The 23,836-nt window shown below is 38.0% G+C and overlaps 1 protein-coding gene across 1 annotated transcript in view; it reads left to right on the top strand.

Annotated features, from left to right (window-relative positions):
• The first annotated feature begins 4,967 nt into the window (after positions 1 to 4,967).
• Positions 4,968 to 23,836, top strand: part of LOC148880133 (calcium-dependent lipid-binding protein-like) — a 39,627-nt gene continuing 20,758 nt past the window's right edge. Inside the window, exons 1-2 of the mRNA XM_088961967.1 lie at positions 4,968 to 5,576; positions 10,627 to 10,728. Coding sequence (XP_088818093.1) covers positions 5,472 to 5,576; positions 10,627 to 10,728 — 207 coding nt within the window. The 5' untranslated portion in view covers positions 4,968 to 5,471. The remainder of the gene's footprint in view (positions 5,577 to 10,626; positions 10,729 to 23,836) is intronic.

Genomic DNA, 23,836 nt, shown 5'->3' with positions numbered 1-23,836 from the left:
ACACAACTATGTTTACAGATTCAACCCAAAAAATTTTGGGAAGTTTCTTCTCATGTAACATGGATTTAGCCATCCCCATCACAGTTTGGTTTCTCCTTTCTGATACTTCATTTTGTTGGAGAGTGTAACGGACTGTAAGTTGCCTTTCTATAACTTCATCTTCACAAAATTTATCAAATTCTTTTGAAGTGTACTCCTTACCACAATCACTTCTTAATTTTTTAAGGTAACACTTGCTTTATTTCTCAACAAGACATTTAAATTTCTTGAAAATAGTAAATACATCAGATTTTTCTCTCATAAAATAAACCCAAGTTATGCGAGTATAATCATCAATAAAAAGAATGAAATACCTGTTTTGGGAATGAGAGGGTGTCCTCATGGGTTCATACACATCGGTATGAACTAATTCTAGCACTTTGTTGGCTCTCCATGCAACTCCTTTTGGAATGGTTATCAGTGATGCTTTCCAAATGCACAACCTTCACAAACTTCATGTTTTTCTTCAATGTTTGGAAGCTCTTGAACCATCTCCTTTTGTGATAACAATTTTAGCCCATTGAAATTTAGGTGGCCAAATCTTCTAGGCCATAGCCAAGATTCATCAATCTCCTTGGCATTCATAGCAATGTTTCTTACATAATTAAACATTAGTTGAAAGCTTATATTTGTCTTCATTTTCACATTTTTCACCACGTGTTTCTCATGGGCATAAATGATACAACCAAAATCTACAAAATGGAGTTAATAACCATACTCCAAAAGTTATCCAACACTGACTCATTCAACTCAGGTACAAATAACACATCATATATAAATTTCCTTCCCTTCTTTGTTTCAACACCAATTGTGCCTTTGTCTTTTACTTTAACAACTTCTCCATTTTCCAACTTCACTTTTGAGCTAAATGATGTGCCCATGTCAAGAAAAATATTTGGGTGTCCTGTCATATGATTGCTACACCCATTGTCCAAGAACCACACTTCATTGTTTTCCTCCATGGCGCTTTGACAAGCATAAAACAAATTTCCTCCATCTTCTTTTTCTTCTGTAAAATTTGCTTGTTGGTTGTTTTTCAATCTATAATCCTTTTATAGATGCCCAAATTTCTTACAAAAATGACATTGCGGCTTTCCTTTAAACCAACAATCCTTATCAGCATGACTACTTTTGCAAATAGAACACCGTTGTGATGACCCTTTATCACTAGATTTTCTATCAAAATTACTTTTGCTTCTTCCTCTTTGGTTTCTACCTCTTCCTCTTCCTCTTGAATATCTACCTCTTCTATAGGAGTCTCCTTTTCCATGCTTATGAGTCGAGGATGTTCCATCATGGCTTTTGGAACTGACATTGAGCTTGGATTGGAATGCACTCTCTATTTGATTTTTTGGAGTGGCATGCCAATCTTTGTTCATATGATTTTAGTGATGCCAACAATTCTTGAGCACTTAATTTAGTAAGATCCTTTTTTTCTTCAATGACAGCCACAATAGGATCGAATTTCTCAGGTAAACTAATTAAAATCTTCTCAACAATCCTCCTATCATCAAATTTTTCACCATTTGCTTTCATTTGATTTATCAACTCCATAAATCTATTGAAATAATCATTTAAACTTTTATTTTCCTTCACTTTTATATTTTTGAAATCTCTTTTAAGAGATTGGAGTTTAACGGCCCTTACCTTTTTGTCTCCTTGAAACTCTTGCTGAAGTGTTTCCTATGCTTCTTTTGCCTTTTCGACACTCATTATCCTTGGAAAAATAAATTTACCAATTCCTCTTTTTATCATTGAAAGTGTTCCTGCATTCTTACTTCTCTTGTCCTTTAGTTCCTTTTGTTGAACTACTATAAGATTTGCTACATTTTCTGGTTCTTCATATCTAAGGACAACAATGTCCCATAAATCCAAAGACAAGAATAGGGTTTTCATTTTAACGTACCAGAAATCATAGTCTTCACCATCAAAAATAGGAACTTGAACTGTGCTGAAATTAATAGCATTAGTGTTGGCCATGGTTTGCTCTTCACAATCAATTTTTCTTTAACTTTTCTTGCACCCAAACTTGTTCCAATGAACATTGCAGCTCTGATACCACTTGTTGAGATTTGGTTGTAGTTTCAGCTAATTATGGGTGCATGCAAAGTGGAAAAAACAGATAACTTACATGCAACAGGTTGAAATAAAATACAGAGCAAGAATAGAGCAAGAGAAGGGCTGAAATCACTTCATATGTATTCTAGTTTCTCTCTTGGTTAGAGTCATACAAGAATGGCTTCTTTTGCAAATCAAATAAGAAGCTTCTTCAAGTACACTTTTCAACTAACCCAGATTTTACAAAAAGTAGAAAACGAACCAATTAAAGTTACATTTTACCTACTACATGAAAAGACAAAATAAATATAAAATATTTTAACTTCCTATCACATTAGCTGTAACAAAAAATAATAAAAAGAAAAATGGATAGCTAGTTGATCTTGTGATCTGATAGCACACCACCAGCAAATAGAAGACATCGGTTAAAACCTCTTCACATGTTCATGGTAGTGAGAGAAGAAGTCTCGGGAACAAGTAAACCAATGGCAATACAGAAAAGAGAAAAAATCAAATCACTAACCTCAAGTATAAACCAATTTTTTTGTGGAAAGTAGAAAGAATCCGCTCTGATCTCTCAATGGCTTCAATCTCAATCTCTCAATGGCTTTACTGATAACTCCAACGAAGGCCTGAAATTTCACTGCAGACAAATTACCATGTTAAGTCGAGTGATTCTAAAGTTTCTCTTGAATTGGTAAAATCATGTAGTTCTGGCAGAATGGTTATTTATAGCACCTGTGGTATTCGTATTTTAATAGAAGTCTAGTGACCCATAGGACTTCTCTCTGAGAACGAAGTCTAGCTTTGTATGGGACTCTGATTAAGAGATCAGCTCTATAGCCAACAGGAGTGGCGCATTAATCATGTTTAACCCCTAAACAAAATATGCATGCATGCATTGCCAACAGAGCCTGCATGTTAGTGGAACAAGATGCCTCACTACAACTCAACGAGGTAGAATGCAATCATTTAATTTCAAAGTTATCATTTCCTAGATCATTTTCGTAGATCCTAAAGGACAAGCATCCATTTCATGAAGGCCCACAACTGAACAAGATCACAAGCATTCAAGTCAAGTTACCATCCAATATGGAAATCAACATCATCGAGGACATCGACATCGTATGGAGCTCCGTCACCTCGTCCTTGAGGGGGCATTTGTAGACGTGTATATTCAAAGCCAAATGCATGGGCTTAATTTACATGGTAGCCTCTAAATTAATATGAGCCTCCATGGGCCCAAGGCTCTAGTCTACATAAATATGACTTAATGGCCCGAGGATCCAAGTGTACCAAGTCCAATATGGTCCATCTTCTATTGTAATAGGGTGGTCCCATTGGTAAGACCACTAACTCCTGCATAATGGTGCACGCATTGGAGTTAACTCTAACCCAACACCCCACTCACATGGGATTGGTTAGCTAAGTGGGCTAAGGTGGCAGTCTTAATCCTTGGCTATAAATAGCATTGCTTAGGAAGAAAGAACTTTCCTTTAAAGAATCACATTGTAAGAAACTCTCACACACCAACACTTAGGATTGCAAGTAACCACAAACTCATGCAAACTCCAACAACTGTAAGATTAAGAAAGAAGAAAAAAGGGAAAAATTTCTTCATTCTCAACAACACACTTGAATTCAAGCTCTCCCAAGAAAATTAAGCAAACGCAAAAGGGCCCTTCTTAGAGAAGCATCATTTACAATCGATCAAGCGCGAAGCCCAAAGTGAAGAAATCTACATCAAATCTCCCAAAGCACCAAAATCAAGGAAATCTACATCAACACTTTAAGAAGTACGAGAAACACGCCAACAACCCTCGTCTTCACCAAATTCAATTGTTAATCAAATGTTGCTCACGTCATCGAGCAGAAATCATAGAGATTTCATTCCCTTGTTTATTTTTCTTTATTACAAATTTATTTTTATAATTTGTCTCCATATTTTGTGCTAATTGAAATATACGAAATTTGTGTCAGCAGGGGTCTTGGGGAGTCTTTGTAATTTACCCTATAAATAAATTATAAAACTTTAGGGATTTTTGGACTGCAATCACCTTCAAATTTTTTTTTGTAGCCCCCCTATAAACCACATCCTATCTGTGAATTTGGCATCAATCAACAGGCAGGATTTAGTCCACCCCCTAGGAAATCCTAACTCCACATAGGGGTGGACTGAATCATAAAAACCCCTAAACTTTAAGCCTATAAGGTTAGAAATCAAAAAATTGCAAAAATACTTTATACATATGCAAGGTACCATGACCTAACGGAGCGGGTCAACAAAATCCCAAATCCAACTCAGGTCAAATAACCAAAATCCTAGCCCGATCTTAAACCAAATATACTCAACCCTAACCAACCCTATAAAGTCGGGTCAGATTTATCATTTATTGACATCCCTATACTTATGGGAGATGTTCCCAATACAAGGTCACGATGTAGTATGGGGATTTATGGGGCGCCTCTCATGGAATGTAAATACAAGTTCGGATTACCTATCCACGCCTCACTACAAGAAGTAACCATTGAGAGATGTTCTGTAGTGTCGTCGCTAGGCATTTACATATACGTAACGCTGACGTGCTGACGTATTGATTTATGATTGGTTACTTATCCTGATTCTCTGTGTTCGCAATCGCAGCGTATGCCTGTTTTTTAGATAACGACTTTTTGATGTCAGATATTTTGGCGCCACGGGTTAAGTTACTTTTGGTCTTTATTAGAAAAAGCCTTTCCTTTCGTAACGGTTTTTTGATTCTCTCTTTACCGTTCTCAACCTCAAAGCAATGTAAGCGATCTCATCTGTCCAGCTGGCGATAGTACGACCATTATTCCTTAAAAAGTTGAGCAGTATGAATCCTAGAATCGGATGTTTACCATTGGAGTGGCGCGAAGTGGGGCCTGACCTGAGTAGGATTGATCCAATGGTGGGCCATGGCCCACTTGACATAACATAAAATAAAATTTATTTTTAATTTCTAATCCTGTAGTGGTTATGATTTATGGAGAATTGTAGATGGAGGGAATGAATGAAGAAAAGACACTAACGAACCCCTGAAATAATAACGGGCGCAGTGAGTGATTGATTGCTTTCTTTCATTTTTCATTTTCATTTCCTTTCTCTTTTGCACTCATTTCTATTTGCTCTCTGGCTCTCTCTCTCTCGATCTCAAAGCTTCCTTTTTTCGTCTCCTATTTCTCCTTATCGTTCTCTTCTTACTCTCTGCAACTCCTTTCTCCCACGTCGATTTCGTTTCCGTGAGGAATGCGCATTGATCATTAAGGAAGGTATTGTCTGTTCTGTCTTTGGGAATTCGATTTATCTTTTCTCTTTTTGCCCCGGTCGAGAATTCTTGTAAAAATCGGAGAGGATGGGTTTGATTTCTGGAATTCTTATGGGGATGATCGTTGGGATCGCATTGATGGCGGGTTGGTACCATATGATGAGGTACCGAAGCACCAATCGTGTCACTAAGGTACAACTAGAATTTCTCTTTTTGGTGTTTCATTTTTTTTTATGGGGTTCTGGAATTATTTCTTGGATTCTATATTGCTTTCCATTTCTTTACTGAATTTAGGCTTACAAATTTTAATTTCTATTGTTTGCACAATTACCGAATATTTCATTTTATAAGCCTGGGAGATGTACCACAGCGTAGAGAATTGAATTATTTTGGCTTTTGTGCTCTTTAACTATTGAGTTGATTTTGCAAAGTTTGATTCACTTAGATTTAGAGCAAACAACCTGTGATTGACGAGCATTCTGTTGTAGCCTGTTCATATATATCTGCTGAACTTTCCGTATGGAGTTATGTTATGGGAGTCAAGATGCTCTACCCTTGATGCTATTTCACAAGAGGTTGTTTATAATTTTTCAGCTGCCACGCCCTGATATTCTTCAGTTCCTGCGTCAAATTTAGGATTCTATGTTTTTATCATCATTTCCCTAACATCAATATACCCTGAAACATCATAAGTATTCTTTTTCTAATGTTTACTGAAGTTCTTAAACTTGGTGTTCCTGCCTTTCTCCTCTTCTCTTGCCTATATGTGGTAGACATTCCAGTCGATAACTCCTGTATAACTGAATAACTTGTGGGTTAGTGCTCTATCAAGGTATGAGAGCCATATGCTTGGTTTTAATTCTGCCAATCTATTGAGCCAAGAAGAGCTTGAGCAGTGTTTATTCATGTCATCAACTTTTTTTGTGGGAAGACTTACCTCTAAATAGCCTGAATCTCTGTAATACATTTCTTCTCTAATCTCTTTCCTACACCTCTAGAACACTGACAAGTAATAAACCGGTAGGTTAGATAGTGTAGATCTGCTCAATGTTATCTTTGCACCTAAGGATAGATACCCTTTCTTCCAAGAGGCAAGCCTCTTTGAAAATCTTTCTATCACTGGGTTCTAGAAATGAACTTCTTTTGGATTAGCTCCAAGAGGTAGACCTAGGTAAGTCAAAGGCCATTGGGCAATGCTACAACTACAACCTAATATGTTTGCACACTCTATCATCTCCCCATCCACCATGTTAATCCCAGCAATGCAACTCTTCTCAAAGTTTATTTTTAAATTTGGCATTCTTGTAAGAAGTTGCACCGACAATTTTAGATTTTTTACCCATTCCAACTCATCTCCTTCACAATATAAAATTGTATCATATGCGAATTGTAGATGGGTGATTGGCACTCTATCTTTCCCCACTCTCCACCCTTGTGGTAAATACCTCAAGTCTGGCCTTGAAATGATCCTACTAAGAGAATCTACAATAAGAGTGAACAAACAAGGAGAGGGGATCTCCTTGCCTAATCCCACACCTAGCAGGAAAAAAAATCCACCACTCTATCATTTACCATCACTAAATAATGGCAAGTTCTTAAGCAACCCCATATTCATTTAAACTATCTCTCACAAAACCACAATGCCTCAAAATCTCAACCAGAAATTTCCAACAACCAAGTCATAGGCTTTCTCTAGGTCCAATTTACAGATTAATCATTTTTTCCTTGTTCTCTTCATTTCCTCAACACATTCATTAGCAATCAAGGTTTGATTCGTAATTTCACTATTTTGCACAAAGGCCCTTTGATTAGGGGATATAATGGAAGGGAGGACTTTTCTAATCCTTTAAGAAAGGGCCTTAGCTATTAATTTATAGAGATTGTTCACCAGGATAATGAAGGGATAGGAGATCCATCATATGGATGGCCGAACCCTGCAGGAAGGTTGGGCGAAATTTTAAAAAATTTTTTACTCCCATCCGGGAATCCTATTCCCAATTTAGAAAACTGCATTTTCAATGTTCATTCTTGTAACCAAACCGGACCAAATCTGAAACCAAGATTAGGGAGGGATATACCTGATACGGAATCCATGCAAAAAGCTCCTCCCAGCATAGGTGTTCACACACAAAGAGTACCAAATCCTCCCTCCACTAAAGATGACACAGCTTAGGATGAGGTAGGATCAACAGGTAGTTCTTCACCAAGAACTTGTGATTCTTCAGCAAGAATCGAATGGGGTAGTGAGCACAGCTTCAAAATTGTTTCTTCTACCAAGAAACAATATCAAGATCAAATCTTGATCAGATCCAAGAACTGGAGATCGAACAGGGTAGGGCAACAAGAGAAGGAAGAAAAAGAACTGAAGGCAAGATCAGTATAACTGAATTGTCTTCTCTCTATGTTGTGTCTGGGTGTCCTTTTTAGGTCCGCCCTGCTTTCTATTTATATCCTTAAAGAGACAACCTCCTAATCTGATTAGGAGTTTCTTGATCTAAATCTTTATTTGGATCTGGACTCTTTAAGTGATAAGGATAATCCCTTATCTTATCTGCAGTTCAAAATCAACTTATTCCTAATCAAATTAGGAGTTTCCTGATCCAAATCTTTATTTGGATCTAGACTCTTTAAGTGGATAAGAGTTATCCTTTTATCCTTATCTACTGATTCAAACCCAAATATGCCCCCATTTAATTAATCCAATTAACCCAATTCGAAATGGGCTTTTAGGCCCATTAAATTTTCAGCCTCACTTCCTTTTAACGCTGGCTAGCTTGGCTCTCTTTGTATGGCGTGGGACCCTAACATTGATTTGCACATCAGCCACATGGGTTCAGCCTAGCCTCTGTTACAAGGCCTGGCCGAATTCACTACTGAATACAGTGAACCCCTGAGTCCATAACCATGGGCTATTAATGGGCCCAACATTTACACTAAATGGTCATTGGGTCTAGCCATCTTATTAAGGCCCAAGGACTGTGGGCAGATGCAAGATTAGCCCATCAAGTATAACCCTTAATGGTCTTACACTTAACTTCTCAGCCCTCAATGATCAAACACTGCCCGACAAGAGAGGACCTCTCCCTCGGCTGCAAGGTACAATGCTGCACTCTCTACTCACATGGATCCCGGGAATTAAAACCTTTTGCAAACATTTTGAAACCATAATATATATAAGTATATCTCTATATAAATATATTTTGCAAAACCAAATTTCAAACACATTTGAAATCCACTGCCGGCAGTTTAGGTTTCCATAAGAGAGAATGCATTTTCCCGAACATTCACTTTGTCCGACAAGGGGTTGAACCTATTACTATGATCACCCACTCAGATGAATTCTCGGACTGTCCCAACATACCTAGGTTTTGACCCCCTCTAAGGATTTCACTAGTTGGCACATCAAAGACAACCCAATCCGACACCTAGTGTAGTATCATAATCGAGTCTAGGGGTCAGGTGTAACATTCCAGTTTTTCCCATCTATCTCCAAGGTCCAAGGCAATACTGCAATTTTGGTCCCGTCCAGGGTTTCAAGAAAACCCACACTGCATGTACCTCAGGTCTCACCCTGGCGGCTGAGACAAGCCACTCAAACCAACTTGGCGGCACATCAGCGTCAGCCTTGGTAGGATAAATCTCCCCAGATCTATCCAATGGCTGTGAAGATTCTAAACTAACACGAGTCTCATGTGTCCAGTTTAAGGGTATTACACAAAAACGTACCACAATAACATGAATCAAATATGTACTTTATTCATTTAGAATAAATGTCATAATGTACATCATGCCGATTGGAGCTAAAAGCATGCACTGTCTAACAGATAATTGGTCTAAAATCTTTAGGGTGAATATCTCCACTGTTTTTAGGAACCAAGGCGATAAAAGTGTTATTTAAACCTGGATTTATTACTCTCCTCTCAAAAAATTTATTGAAAACCTCCAAAAGGTCATTTTTTATTATGTCCGAACAATCCTGGTAGAATGCCATGGTAAAGCCATATGGCCCTAGTGCTTTGGACCTATCCATTGAAGATTTATGGTGCCTATTACCCTCACAAGTGAGGATGTGGTAGCACTTTTCTTTGAAAGATATTTAATTAAGTTCTTTGAATACTTGCCATGATACTTTATAATTGAACTCAGGAAAAAAGTCTTAAAGTTTGCAACCATATGGGATTCTCTATAGAAATTCTGTTTCATGATTCCACTTACAAAGGGTGATATCCATTGTTAAATTATAAGCTCTCAAATTCTTTTCTTTTTGGTCTACCATTACCTCTTCTTGAGTCTTGACTATTTAACTTGCATTATAACTTATTATAATTGTTTTAACAAGTTGGCTTCTATGCATATATACAAACCATCTTAGTCCAATTTCCTTCATTTTATCACCCATGGAGCTATTCTTAGGTTCCCATGGATATTCTCATTTCTGATCCTCCTTTTTTATGAAACAAAGTAACGCATCACTTTTTAACTGCCTACACATAGCTTCATTAAGTACCATCAAATTTATCACTACTTATTTGATGAATTCTTGTAGGATGCACTCAACAAGAGCTAATTATTTGGGATAAGACAGATCAGTAAAACAATAGTAGCCATAAACACTATTCTTAATAAAAAGAGCAAAGCATAATGTGTTTGTGCTGCTATATTAAAAAGCATCTCCTATGACTTAGGTGGTGAGTTATTTCAAGGGGACAAAATAGTACATTATTGTACCATAGTAGTGGCTATCATGGCCAATTCACCTTATAAAAAATTTTTCCTTTTAATCTGATTATTACATGTTCTTCACACAACACTTTTGATGCATCTATCCATTTCATCCATTGCACTCTAATTCCATTAGTGATGTCCTCTTAATATCTCTCTTGCAATGGATTATTGAGCCTAGGCAATAGAAGTGGTCACTTTGAGGTATCTTTTTCCCTCCAACCCTAATTGTTCTCCAATTCTCATTCATGTTGTTTCTAAATTTTAATCACATATATTTTATCCGAGTCCTAGATATCTTAAAACATTTTGACTCTAGACTTCATAATTCCAGTTTTGCATTTTATCCTACTTATTCTTACCCTATGCTAGTCAGATCATCCATGATTATTTGGAACCCCTTTCCTTGAAATATTTCCTCTTGATTATTTCCCTTAACTATGTTATTAACTTTTATTTCCTCCTTTTTTGTATATTATTGTTGTATAACAATTATACTTACATTTGTCATCACCTACAGGCAATTGATATAAAACTTCTTGGGTGTCTTAGCAGAGATGACCTGAAGAAAATTTGTGGTGTTAACTATCCTGAATGGATATCTTTCCCTGTCTATGAACAGGTAAGTTATTTCTTATTTTATCTTCTTGTTTACTCTTCTACTGAATTTGGTGGACAGAATAATTATTTTTGGTCCTTAGCAGGAATAAGAGATATCTATTGCATTTCTTTTTGTTCTTGTCTTTATAATTCACGGTCATATTTTTGGGACTTAAATGGTTAAAACATAGGACAGTTATTATGCATGAGAAATATCTTTTTATATGTATGATAGTTCGTACTTCATAGGGTTTCATGACTAAGGTAAATATTATGAATTTACAAGATATCTTATTTATGAAACTGATTGTCATAGGTCTTTATTAAATGGGAGTTCTGTACAACTTGATGTGAATCCAAACCTAACCCAAATGTAAAATAACAGAAAAAGTGAAGGATGAGAAGAAAATTAAATGAGATAGTCGAACCTAATATGAGATCTCCAAAAAGTTTCAAAGTGACATAACATTAGCATAATTACTGTCATTACTGAGACTTGAAAAAATTGTGGAGCAGGGTAGATTTCTTTCTTTTCTTACTTCCCAAATTTCAAAAACCATAAACATATCTTTGGGCTTCAAGAACATTGACATGTCAAGAACTTCCTTTCTAGAACAAAATGAGGACAACCAACGGTGTGAATTTACTTATGGTTAAGCACAATTTGCTAATTTTGTTGTATTTTGTCAAGTTAGTGCAGTTCGAGTCCCATATCAAAGTTGAGATGAGAAACACAATCTGAAAAGAGATGCGAAGGGGAAACAAAAGCTACAGTTACAACTCTATTTCACAATGGCATTGTTGTGGACAAAGAGGAAGAAGAGAGGGAATGAGAAGAAGCTCAAGGGTTAACCCAAATGAAAATACTTCAATTCAAACTGATTTGTCTCAAGGCCAAGGCCACAACCTATTGGGTATATATTAGAGGTGAACTGGCGAACCCGACATCCTCTTTAATGACTACATAAATGTCCTAGGAAACCTTAATCAACAACTTCCGAGGTACAACTAACAGAGATTACTCCTAAAAACATGTTTACATAGGTAACTCAATCAATTCTAGGAAATACAAAAAAGGACTATTACCAAGGAAACCACCCATCTATGGTTGGAATAGGATATGTTTCTTGGTAAGCCCAGACGACCTTCTTCTAGAAGGGGTGGTGTCATGATTTGGTGCTTCACCATCATATGGCTCAATATATTCTCCTGCATCAGGTTCCCCAGGTTGAAAAGGACTCATCCTTGAGTCAAAATGTTCATTACTTGGGTCTCCATAATCTCCATAGTATGACTGTAAATCAGCAACATAAGTAGTCAAAACATCCATGTCATCTGGTAACTCTATTTGATATACACTCTAATGTGTTTAAGCACTCGAAATGGTCCATCATCTTTCTTTGCATAAATTGTTCCATGCCAAATCCCCTTCCTTGAACTCAACTTGCCTCCAATGTTTACCAGCTGCCTCTTTGTACTTCTGAACTTGTGCATGAAATCATTGATGAGACCTGTCAAATCATCTGCATCACAACTAAACTTGTTATCAATAGGCAAAGGAACAAGATCTAGTAGACTATGAGAAATTCAGCCATAAAAAATTTCAAAGGACATTTTCCTGTGGCTTGATTCATCAAGCGGTTATAGGCAAATTTTGCTTGTGATAAAATGAGATCTGTAGAGGAGATGGGCCGAATGGCCCATAGACTCTCATTTCATGTTGTTATGTTTCTCTTTGTTATGGGCCTTATTCTGGGCCCATACTCTAATGTTCTGTTTTTTTGTATTTTTCTGCCCACTCAAGGGCCTCTCTGTAATTTATCAAAAATTAACACCTTAGTAAAATGTTTAGAGTGTTAGAGTGAGGTTAAGTTCGAAACTCTCACTCTCTAACACTCATTGCCGCCAGCTCTCTCTCTTCCCTTCCTCTCTTGTTTGTTTAGTTTCTGTTTTGCATCTAATCTCAAACAGTTCCATACATCAAGTGAACTGTTTTCAACTTGGTATCAGAGCGGGTCATTGCTTGGCGTGTCCCTCATGTGGTTCTAGTTCAGCCAACTGCATGAGGAGGTTCTAGGGCTGAATGTTTACAGTCATTCGCCTGGTTCTTGGAGGTCATTGGAGTGTGCCCAAGTTTCTATACACTTGGAGAAGGGTTCGGTGACCAGGAAGAATCAGAGAGCAAGTTTTCCAGCCTGATTTGAAATTAGAAAATGGGGATTTTGAAGCTAGCTCAGAGAGCAAAGTATTCGGCCTGGGGGGACTGTTAAAGCATTCAAAGCACACCTCCATTTGGCCCATTGTTGCTGAGTTATTTTGTTATTTGGGAGGACTGTTAAAGCATTCAAAGCACACCTCCATTCGGCCCATTGTTGCTGGATTGATTCTACTCAGAAATTTCTGGGTTATTCTGGAAGTGTGGTGCGGCTGTTATTGGACTTCCAAAACTGCTGAAAACTGATCTAAAGTAAGTGGTATAAGCCTCTACTTTAGTTCAGCTACTTCTTGGACCTAGACGGAGTGTTCTTGAAGTGATTTCTACTGGGTTAACAGTGAAGTGTTGACTGTTGCATACATATTGTTTGTAAAAAGTCCTCTTAGGTACTGTGGACTGTATTTTTTGTTCTCCTTGGGAAATTATTGTTGGGAACCAAGGATACATATTGTTTGGAGGCCGGCTAGTTGTCTTTGAAGGTTGAATCAGGGTTTCTTACTCCTTGAAAGTGTTGCCACTGAACTTGGTTCTCACGGCTGTCAGATCTGAACTGAGTTTGTGTGTTGCTGTGTTTGCTATTGTTTCAACCCAATCTGAGTTCTTTGAAATCAGGTCACTTTTGGAAGGCTTGCCGAAACCCTAATTGAAGTTGTTACATAATGGACTTCTTAGAAATTGAGAACAAGAGCACTGCTGAATATGGACATAATTTGGGAACTACAACTGATTCCTTGTTGGTTGTAACTACAGTTAATTGGATGGAACCAATTATTTGGCCTGGTCACAATCCGTAAAAATTCATATTTGCAGTAGAGGAAAGTGGGGGTTTATCTCTGGGAGCAAGAAAGCTCCCCCAGAGGAGGATCCCTCTTATGAGAAATGGGTGCAGGAGAATTACATAGTGATTGGGTGGCTTGTGAACTCAATGCAGCCACAGATTAGCCAACATTATCTATGGATGAACTCGGCTAAAGAAATCCGGGATAGTGTTGCAGAAACTTACTCCCAGAAGTTGAATGTTGCCAGAGCCTATAAACTGAGAAGTAATGTGAAGAATCTAAGGCAGGGGGAGAAGTCACTTGCAAAATACTTCTCAACTCTGAAATCTCTATGGCAAGAGATTGATTTGATAGAGGCTGTGACATGGGATACCCTCAAGGATGCTGAAACATACAGGAAATTGGTTGAAAGGAATAGGGTCTTTGAGTTCTTGACAGGGCTGAACTCTGAATATGACATTACAAAGCAAAACATCTTGTCCAAGGAAGATGTTTCATTGTCACAAGCATATGCTTTGGTCAGCAGTGAAGAAAGTAGGAGGCAAGTGCAAGTTCAAGGAGTCAGTATCAATGATCATTTTGCAAATATGGGAATTAAACCCAAAGGGGTTACAAGAGCTCACAGTGGCACAGGAAAGAAGGAGGTGGTGTGTGAATATTGTAAGAAGCCGAAACACACAAAGGACAAGTGCTGGAAATTGCATCCAAATCTTGTTCCTATCAGATTCTAGAAGAAGAATGATAGTAGAAAGACAGGAAGTGCACATGCAACCACAAGCACAGATACAGAGGTTGAGTCTACCAGTGCACAGTTGGCAGCCATGAAAGCTGAATATGAGAAGTTTGGAAAGATGATCAGCCAACTTGAAGGTGTAACTTCATCATCTAACCCTTCTGGAAGTCCAACCACCACCGCATTTGCTCACTCAGGTATAAGGGCTTCTGCTAACCATGCATCCACCTCAGGTAATCTCAAAACCCCATGGATCATAGACTCAGGTGCTTCTGATCACATGATCAACCTTTCCACTTTGTTTGTTTCATATGATTTACTTCCTGGTCGTGACAAAATCACCTTAGCTGATGGTTCTCTTGCCCCTATTTCTAGCAAGGGAACTGTCAAGGCTACAGACTCCTTACTCTTATCTTCCACTCTTCATGTACCTAAATTAAATACCAACTTATTATCTGTAAGTAGCTTGACCAAGTCATTGAATTGTTGTGTAACCTTTTTCCCTTCTCACTGTGTGTTTCAGGACCTGAAGTCTCAAAAGGTGATTGGGAGTGGCCATGAAGCGAATGGAATATACTTGCTCGACACCCCTGGCCAATGCTTTGATCATCCCAAGAATGTTGCTTTTGGTTCTACTTTTCCAGAGTCTGTCAGTCAAATTATGTTGAGTCATTGCCGGTTGGGTCATTTACCTTTTTCTGCTTTAAGTCATTTGTTTCCCAAACTGTTTAAGGGAGTCAGTGTGTCCTGTCTCAATTGTGAGTCCTGTCAGTTGTCAAAGCATTGTAGAAAAAATTATCCTGTGAGTAATAAAAGATCCTCTTTTCCTTTTCATATTGTGCACTCGAATGTGTGGGGGCCTTACAACTTATCCTCTATGGGGGGTTATAGATATTTTATCCTGTTTATTGATGACTTTTCTAGATTCACTTGGATATATTTAATGAAATCCTGGGATGAAGTCCCAAGACTTGTGAGGCAATTTCATGAGCTTGTTTTAACTCAATTTGATACCAGAATTAAGGTTTTCAGATCTGACAATGCAAAAGAGTATTTTGAGAAGAGTTTATCCTTGTATCTCTTTGACATGGGGGTTATTCATCAAAGGTCCTGTGTTAGAACCCCTAAACAAAATGGAGTTGCTGAGAGGAAAAATAGACATATTGTTGAAGTTGCAAGGAGCCTTTTGTTTGCCTCACATGTTCCCACAAGATTTTGGGGTGATGCTGTACTTATTGCTACCTATCTCATAAACCGTATGCCATCCAAGGTTTTAGGGTTTAAATCCCCCTTCCGTCTTCTTCATCCAGACAAGGATCTCTTCCCAATTCCTCTTCGTATGTTTGGTTGTACCTGCCATGTTCACATTCCAAGTGTGCAGAGACATAAGTTTGAACCGAAAGCTCACAAATGTATCTTCCTTGGTTACTCCCCCACACAAAAGGGTTATTGTTGTTTTGATCCAAAGACTGGCACCCAACATGTTTCTATGGATGTTTACCTTTGATGAACTTTCTCCTTTTTATGGTTCCTCTCAGGAAGGACATTGTCCACAGGGGGAGAGTCTGTCACAAGTTTTTTCCCTTCCTCTTCCTATCCCAGTTGACCCTCTTGACAAACCTGTATCCTCACCAAATGAATCAAAGGATGATCAATCACTTCATACCTCTTGTCCTAGTGCCCCTATTTCTTTACCTCCTCGTCCTACCCATAATCCCAAAGTGTATCAAAGGCAAAGATCCAGGAATGTGCAAGTAGTTTCCCTTACAACAGATGAGGCTCATACATTCCCAATCACAGATGAGATAACAGGTACTGCTTCAGCTCCTTTGGAATCATCCTTCCCAGACCTTGATGTCCCCATTACTGTTAGGAAAGGGAAGCGGAAGTGTACTGCACACTGCATTTCCAAACACCTTTCTTATGACCTGCTTTCTCCTTCATATTTTGCCTACTTCTCTTCTGTTGCTTCTAACCCCATTCCTAGGTCTGTCTTAGAAGCTCTTGGGATTCCAGAATGGAGAGATGCCATGAAGACTGAAATGGATGCTCTACATGCAAATAGTACTTGGGAGGTGGTGGATTTGCCTGAAGGGAAGGATCCAATTGGGTGCAAGTGGGTCTTTACCATTAAATACAGGGCTGATGGAACTATTGAGAGGTACAAGGCCAGACTTGTTGCAAAAGGCTACACACAGTCATATGAGATTGACTACCTAGAGACTTTTGCCCCTGTTGCCAAGATGACATCTATGAGGGTTCTTTTATCTCTGGTAGTTCACTTTGATTGGCCTCTCTATCAGTTAGATGTAAAGAATGCATTTCTAAATGGTGACTTACATGAGGAGGTCTACATGTGTCTTCCTCCAGGAAAGTATGGGAAAGATATGCAAGGAAATGCATGTAAATTGAAAAAATCACTTTATGGTCTCAAACAATCTCCTAGAGCCTGGTTTGAGAGATTTAGAGCTGCACTTGTTAAATTCGGCTATGTTCAGACACAGTCAGATCATACTTTGTTTGTAAAGAAAAGTGGATCTCTAGCAGTGTATCTCATTGTGTATGTTGATGACATTATAGTGACTGGTGATAATGCCTCAGGCATTCTGGCTCTTAAGTCTTTCCTCCGTACAGGATTTGAGATTAAGGATCTAGGGGAGTTGAGATACTTCCTTGGCATAGAAGTTGCCAGATCCAAGGATGGGATTCTTATTTCCCAAAGGAAATATGTTCTTGATTTGTTGTCTGAAATTGGAAAACTGGGTGCAAAACCAACTACAACTCCCATTGATATGAGTTACAAACTTTCAGCTTCGGATGGAACTTTGTTGGAAGACAAAGGGGTCTTTCAGAGACTTCTTGGGAAGTTTCTGTATCTGTGCATGACTAGGCCAAATATTGCGTATGCTGTCAGTTGCATTAGCCAATTCATGCATGCTCCTAGAGAGACTCATATGGTAGCAGCATAACGGATTTTGTGCTATCTGAAAGGCTCTCCAGGAAAAGGAATTCTATTTACCAAGCATGGTCATCTGAAACTTGAAGCCTATACTGATGCTGATTGAGCTGGAAATATTGATGATAGAAGATCTACTTCAGGGTATTGCAGTTTGGTGGCTGGTAATGTTGTCTCTTTGAGGAGTAAGAAACAATTTGTTGTGGCCCGATCCTCCGCAGAAGCAGAGTATAGAGCCATGGCACATGGAGTCTCGAATTGTTGTGTCTAAAGTCCTTGATGAAAGAACTTGGGATTGATCATAACAAACCCATGATGTTGTACTGTGATAATCAGGCTGCCATCAACATTGCTCCCAACCCGGTACAACATGATCGAACCAAACATATTGAGGTTGATCAACACTTTATTCGAGAAAGAGTCTCCTCCGGTGAAGTGTGTCTTCTATTCATTACTTCTGAAGGACAACTGGCAGATTTTCTCACCAAGGGCATTTCCAAGGCAAGGCTTCAACATGATACTAGCAAGCTGGGCATGATTAACATCTATACTCAGCTTGAGGGGGAGAGGAGATGGGCCGAATGGCCCATAGACTGCCATTTCTTGTTGTTATGTTTCTCTTTGTTATGGGCCTTATTCTAGGCCCATACTCTATAATGTTCTGTTTTTTTGTATTTTTCTGCCCACTCAGGGGCCTCTCTGTAATTTATCAAAGATTAACACCTTAATAAAATGTTCAGAGTGTTAGAGTGAGGTTAAGTTTGAAACTCTCACTCTCTAACACTCATTGCCGCCAGCTCTCTCTCTCTTCCCTTCCTCTCTTGTTTGTTTAGTTTGTGTTTTTCATCTAATCTCAAACAGTTCCATACATCAAGTGAACTATTTTCAGCTAGATCCTATAACTTATTCTCTCTAACCAAGTTCCTGAACAAATTGCCAAGTGATTTATTTACAATTTCTATTTGTCCATCTATCCATGGATGATGACAACTGCTAATTTGGAGATGCATCCCCATCCTCTTTTACAATGTCTTCCAAAAGTGACTAATAAACTTTGAATCTCAATCTGATGTAATGGATTTTGGGATTCCATATGTAACTTTAACAATTTCCCTGAAATAGAGCTTTGAAACGTGAGATGCATCTAACATCTTGCTACAAGGGATAAAGTGTGCCATCTTTGAGAAACTTTCAACAACTTTAACTAATGTGTTTAAGCACATCAATGATTACATAAATGTCCTAGGAACCAAACAACCTCTTCAATTGCCTACATAAATGTCTTAGGAACTATTACCAAGGAAACCACCCATTTATGGTTGGAATTGGATAGTTTACTTGGTAATCCTAGAAGACCTTCTTTTGAAAGGGGTAAAGTCATGACTCAGTGCTTCACCATCATATGGCCCAATATATGCTTATGTGTCACAAGTTGAAACCTTTAACCTTGGATTCAAATAATTACTCTAAAGCATTCAAAAATCCAGTTGTGATTTGTACTATATGTAGTTTCAGATGTAAACTTGAGCTAGGAGGAAGAAGGTGAAGAAGATGGGGATGAAACGTTTGAATGTGTGGGGTGTGTTACTGTTCACTCCCACAAAGAAAGATTTATATTAAGAGACTAAATTTCACATATACCCTTATCTATAGGCACCTAAATACAAATAGATGAAGAAAGATAAATAAGCCCTTACAAATAAAACATATTTTCAACACTCCCCCCTCAAGCTGAGCATAGATATATATCATGCCCAACTTGCCAAGATTGTTGTCAAGTTTCAGTTTGATAACCCCCTTGTTAAAAAAATCAGCTAGTTGATCTTTTAACTTGACAAAAGGCAAACAAATCTCTCCACTAGCAGTTCTCTCTCAAATGAAGTGTTTGTCCACTTTCATATTTTTTTATGTGGTCTTCAACCATAGAATTCCTATACACCATGAGCCATTGTTTTTCTTTCATCTTCGACACTGAATCAAGCTACAATAGATTGTTTCTTACTTCTCCATGATACGGCATTGTCACCAACAAATGCACAGTAGCCCAAGGTAGATCTCCTATTGTCCAAAGACCCTGCCCAATCAGCATTAGTATAAGCCTCAACCGTAAGATGTCCATGGTTGGTGTATAGCATTCCTTACCAAGAAAGCCTTTCAAATAGGCAAATATCCTAATTATAGCCAACATATGAGATGTTCAAGGCTTGTTGGTTCACCACACTTACTGCATATGATATATTAAGCCTAGTTAAACATAGGTAAAGAAGGCGACCAACCAATCTTTGATAAGCACCTTTGTCTAAAAGAATGTCTCCATGATCAACACAGCTTATGATTAGGATTAATTGGAGTTTCATCTGGCTTGCACTCCAATTTGCCCACTTCTTAAAGTAAGTCAAGGACATCTTTCTTCTATGATATAGACATTCCCTTTTTTATCTTGCAACCTCACTCCCAAGAAAATACTTGAGATCATCTAGATCCTTGATCTCAAATTCAAAAGCAAAAAAGGATTTCAATTGAGTAATTCTAGAGGTATCGTTTCTAGTGACCACAATATCATCGACATATACTGTTATCCATTGTTTTAAAAGGCTTAAGCCTTGAGGCGAGGCACAAAGATTTTGTCTCAAGGCTTAAGCCTTGAGGCGAGGCACAAAGATTTTGATGCAAGGCTTAAGCCTTTGTCAGAATGAGACATAACCCTTAAGCCTCAAGGCGTAAGGTGTAGCATGAGGCATAAAAAGGCGTAAACCTCAAGTATCAATGATTATTTAGCGATTTAATGCCAAAAAATATTTTATGCATCTTTATAGTTCAAAATATATGGAAGAAGCACTTCAAGTACTATGATCCAAATAAATAAAAAGAGTAAAAATGAAAACCAATAAGGAAAATCAAGTTCTATTAGTCTCTCTTAGTGTTTTAGGTGAATTCAATGCAAAAAGGGCCAATCAAGTTCTTAGTTTCTCTTGGATATATCAAATGGTATTTTTTTTCTAATTATTCTAAATATAGCATCCCAAGTTTGTTATATTTCTCATTTCTTTTCCTAATGGATTTATTTTCTTTTTATTGATTTTTTTGCATAGATTAAATTAACTAGTCATTTTCTTTCTTCTAAATTATTGAATGACCATAAATCTAATGTCCAATTATATGGATGATTCTTCATATGCTTCTTTTCTTGTAAATTGGTTATTTGAATTATTTGAGAAATTTGCATTTTGAAGCATGATATGTAAAATGTTTATAGTTGTTGGTTGGCTAGTTATTGTTTTATTTAATGCTTAAATGCTGAAACTTATTGCTTATAAACTTTTGTTTTATGGATATTTATACCTTCTATCATTCTAATTTGGTATATTATATGTTATTTTTATCAATTTATAAACTTTAATTAATTTTATTCTTAAGCTTTGAGGCTTACACCTTGCAACACCTTGAGTCTTATTCACCATGATTTTCCTAAATCTATCACACCAAGATCTTGGAAATTGCTTGAGGCTATAGAGAGATTTTTCAAACAACATACTTTTCCCTCACTATTAGGAAGCTCACACTGGGAGGAAGTCCATGTAAACCTATTCTTGAAGGTCACCATTGAGAACTGCATTCTTCACATCCATTTTATACAAAGGCCATGAGAAGTAAGCAATAAGGGAGAAGATTAATTGAATGAAGTTCATTTTAGCCATAGGTGCAAATGTCTCCTGATAATCAACGCCTTAAGTTTGAATATATCCTTTTGCCTATAGTCGAGTCTTATATCTCTTAATTAAACCATTGACCCTGTGTTTTATAGGTTACACCCACTTTCATCCCAATAGGAACTTTGTCCTTAGGAAGAGGAACTATTTCCCAGGTCTTGTTCTTTACGAGAGCCTCCATTTCATGGTTCATGACATCCTTCCACTGAGGTGACTGCATTGCTTCTATAACACTGCGAGGAATGGACACAAAAGAAATAGCAAAAATTAGGTAAAGTAGGATAGTGAAAGGGCATCACAAGAAACATGATTATTAATCGGATAGTTAGTAAACTTCCTTTTTCCCTTCCGAATAGCAATAGGAAGATCAAGGAACAGGAGGCTTAGAATCAACAAGGGTCATAAGTTCAAGATTACTTGAGTCTGGGATATCAGATTGTGGTGGACATTTAGTTTTAGGAGCAACCTTCTTCCTTCATATGATGAAGCACTACTGCCAAGACCGAGGTCGATCGACAGGAGGGAGGAGGAGGTAGTGGTCAGGAATGTTACCACTATAATTAGGGGAAGGAGATGGACAAGATGTAGAGTTTTCAACTAGAATTGTAAATCTAGGGTCTATATGAGAAAGGAAGAAAGAAAGAGAAAGGAGAAGAAGAGAGGAATGCATTGAATGGTGTGTTCTTGTTACTGTTCACACCCTTAAAAGCATTTTATATTTTGAAACAAGAAATTACAAAGAGGTCCCTACTTAGGCACCCAAATATAAAAAGAGTACAAAGAGAAGAGGTAAAGACTAAAAACACCCTTGCCTAAACTTTCTCAACACTCCCCCTCAAGCTGAGCATATATGTCAATCATGCCCAGCTTGGCAAGGTTTTTAGCAAACTTTGGGTGGTGAACACCTTTAGTGAGGCAATCGGTTAGTTGGTCTTCCGATCTTACAAAAGGAAGGCAAATCTCTCCACTAGCAATTTTTTCTCTAATAAAGTGTCTATCCACCTCAATATTCTTTGTACGATAATGTTGAACAGGATTGTGGGCAATGTTTATGGTTGCTTGATTGTCACAATATAGTCTCATTGGGATATCCACTTGGATTCCCATCTTAGCCAATAAGGTCTTTAACCAGAGTAGTTCAGACACTCCATGAGCCATTGCCTTGTATTCTGCCTCAGCACTGAGCAATCACAGATTGTTTCTTACTTCTCCATGAAACTACATTGCCTCTAACTAATGTACAATAACCAGATGTTGATCTTCTATCATCAATGGACCCCTACCCAATCTGTGTCTGTGTAAGCCTCAATTTTTATATGGTTGTGGTTGGAATACAACGTCCCTTTACCAGGGCATCATTTCAAATAGGCTAAAATTCTATTAACTCCCTGCATATGAGAGGTCCTAGGTCCATGCATATATTGGCTAACCACTCCAACAGCATAGGATATGTCAGGTCTAGTCAAACAGAGATACAAAAGGCAACCCACCAATCTTTGATATACCCCTCTGTCTGGAAGAACTTCTCCTTCAGTAGCACTCAACTTGTGGTTGGGATCAATTGGAGTTTCTACATGTTTACACCCTAATTTCCCAACTTCATGAAGCAAGTCAAGTACATATTTCCTTTGTGACAGAAAAATTCCCTTCTTAAATCTTGCAACTTCAGTGCTAAGAAAGTATCGGAGATCACCAAGGTTTTTAATCTCAAATTCAGAAGCAAGGAAGGACTTTAATTGGGAGATATCTATGATATCGTCACTCGTCACAACAATGTCATCAACATATACTATCAACATTGTTACTCTTCCATTTCTGAGATTGAGAAAACCCAATATTCAAGATAGCATTTCTGAACTTGTCAAACCAAGCTCTAGGAGATTGCTTGAGCCCATACAAGGACTTCTTTAAGTGACAAACTTTTCCTTCACTGTTAGGAAAGCTCACCCTAGGTGGTAAGTCCATATACACTTCCTCTTGTAAGTCCCCATTAAGGAAGGCATTTTTCACATCCATTTGATATAAAGACCAAGAGTAATGGGCAGTAAGAGAAATGATCACACGAATAGAGTTCATTTTAGTAATTGGAGCAAAGGTTTCCAGATAATCAATGCCATAAGTTTGTGTGTATTCTTTGGCTACAAGTTGAGCTTTGTACCTCTCAATTGAGCCATCTACCTTGTGCTTAACAATGTAGACCCACTTACACCCAATAGGAGTTTTATCCTTAGGACAAGGAACAACCTCCCAAGTTTGGTTCTTTATCAATGCCTCCATCTCTTGGTTTATAGCTTCCTTCTAGTGAGGGGACTACATTGCCTCTGTAACACTGTGAGGGATGGAAACAGAAGAGATGGTAGAAATATAGGCACAATAGGAAGGTGAGAGAGCATCATAAGACACATATTTAGTAATAGGATACTTGTTGCATGGCCTCTTTCCTTTTCGAATGGCAATAGGAAGATCAAGGTGAGGATCAGTAATAGAATTATCAGGAGGTTTAAGATTACCTAAGTCTGGGAGATCAGATTGTGACGGGCATTCTACTTTAGGAGCCACCCTCTTACTGCACCTAATGAAAAATTGTTGCCAAGATCAAGGCCGATACATAGGAGGAGGAGGAGGAGGAGGAGGAGGAGAAGGAATACCATTGTTACAAGGAAGAGAAGGAGGAGAAGGAGGAACAGAAGAGATAGGGACAGGAAGGAAAAAGGGAGTTCGATCTTCACTTGCATTC

Source organism: Nelumbo lutea, chromosome 1, assembly GCF_056320005.1.
Source record: "Nelumbo lutea isolate HS-2025 chromosome 1, American lotus-T2T, whole genome shotgun sequence".
Classification (NCBI taxonomy): Eukaryota; Viridiplantae; Streptophyta; class Magnoliopsida; order Proteales; family Nelumbonaceae; genus Nelumbo; species Nelumbo lutea.
The sequence above is the reverse complement of the archived record's forward strand: the minus strand, read 5'-3'. Positions and strand labels throughout refer to the sequence as shown.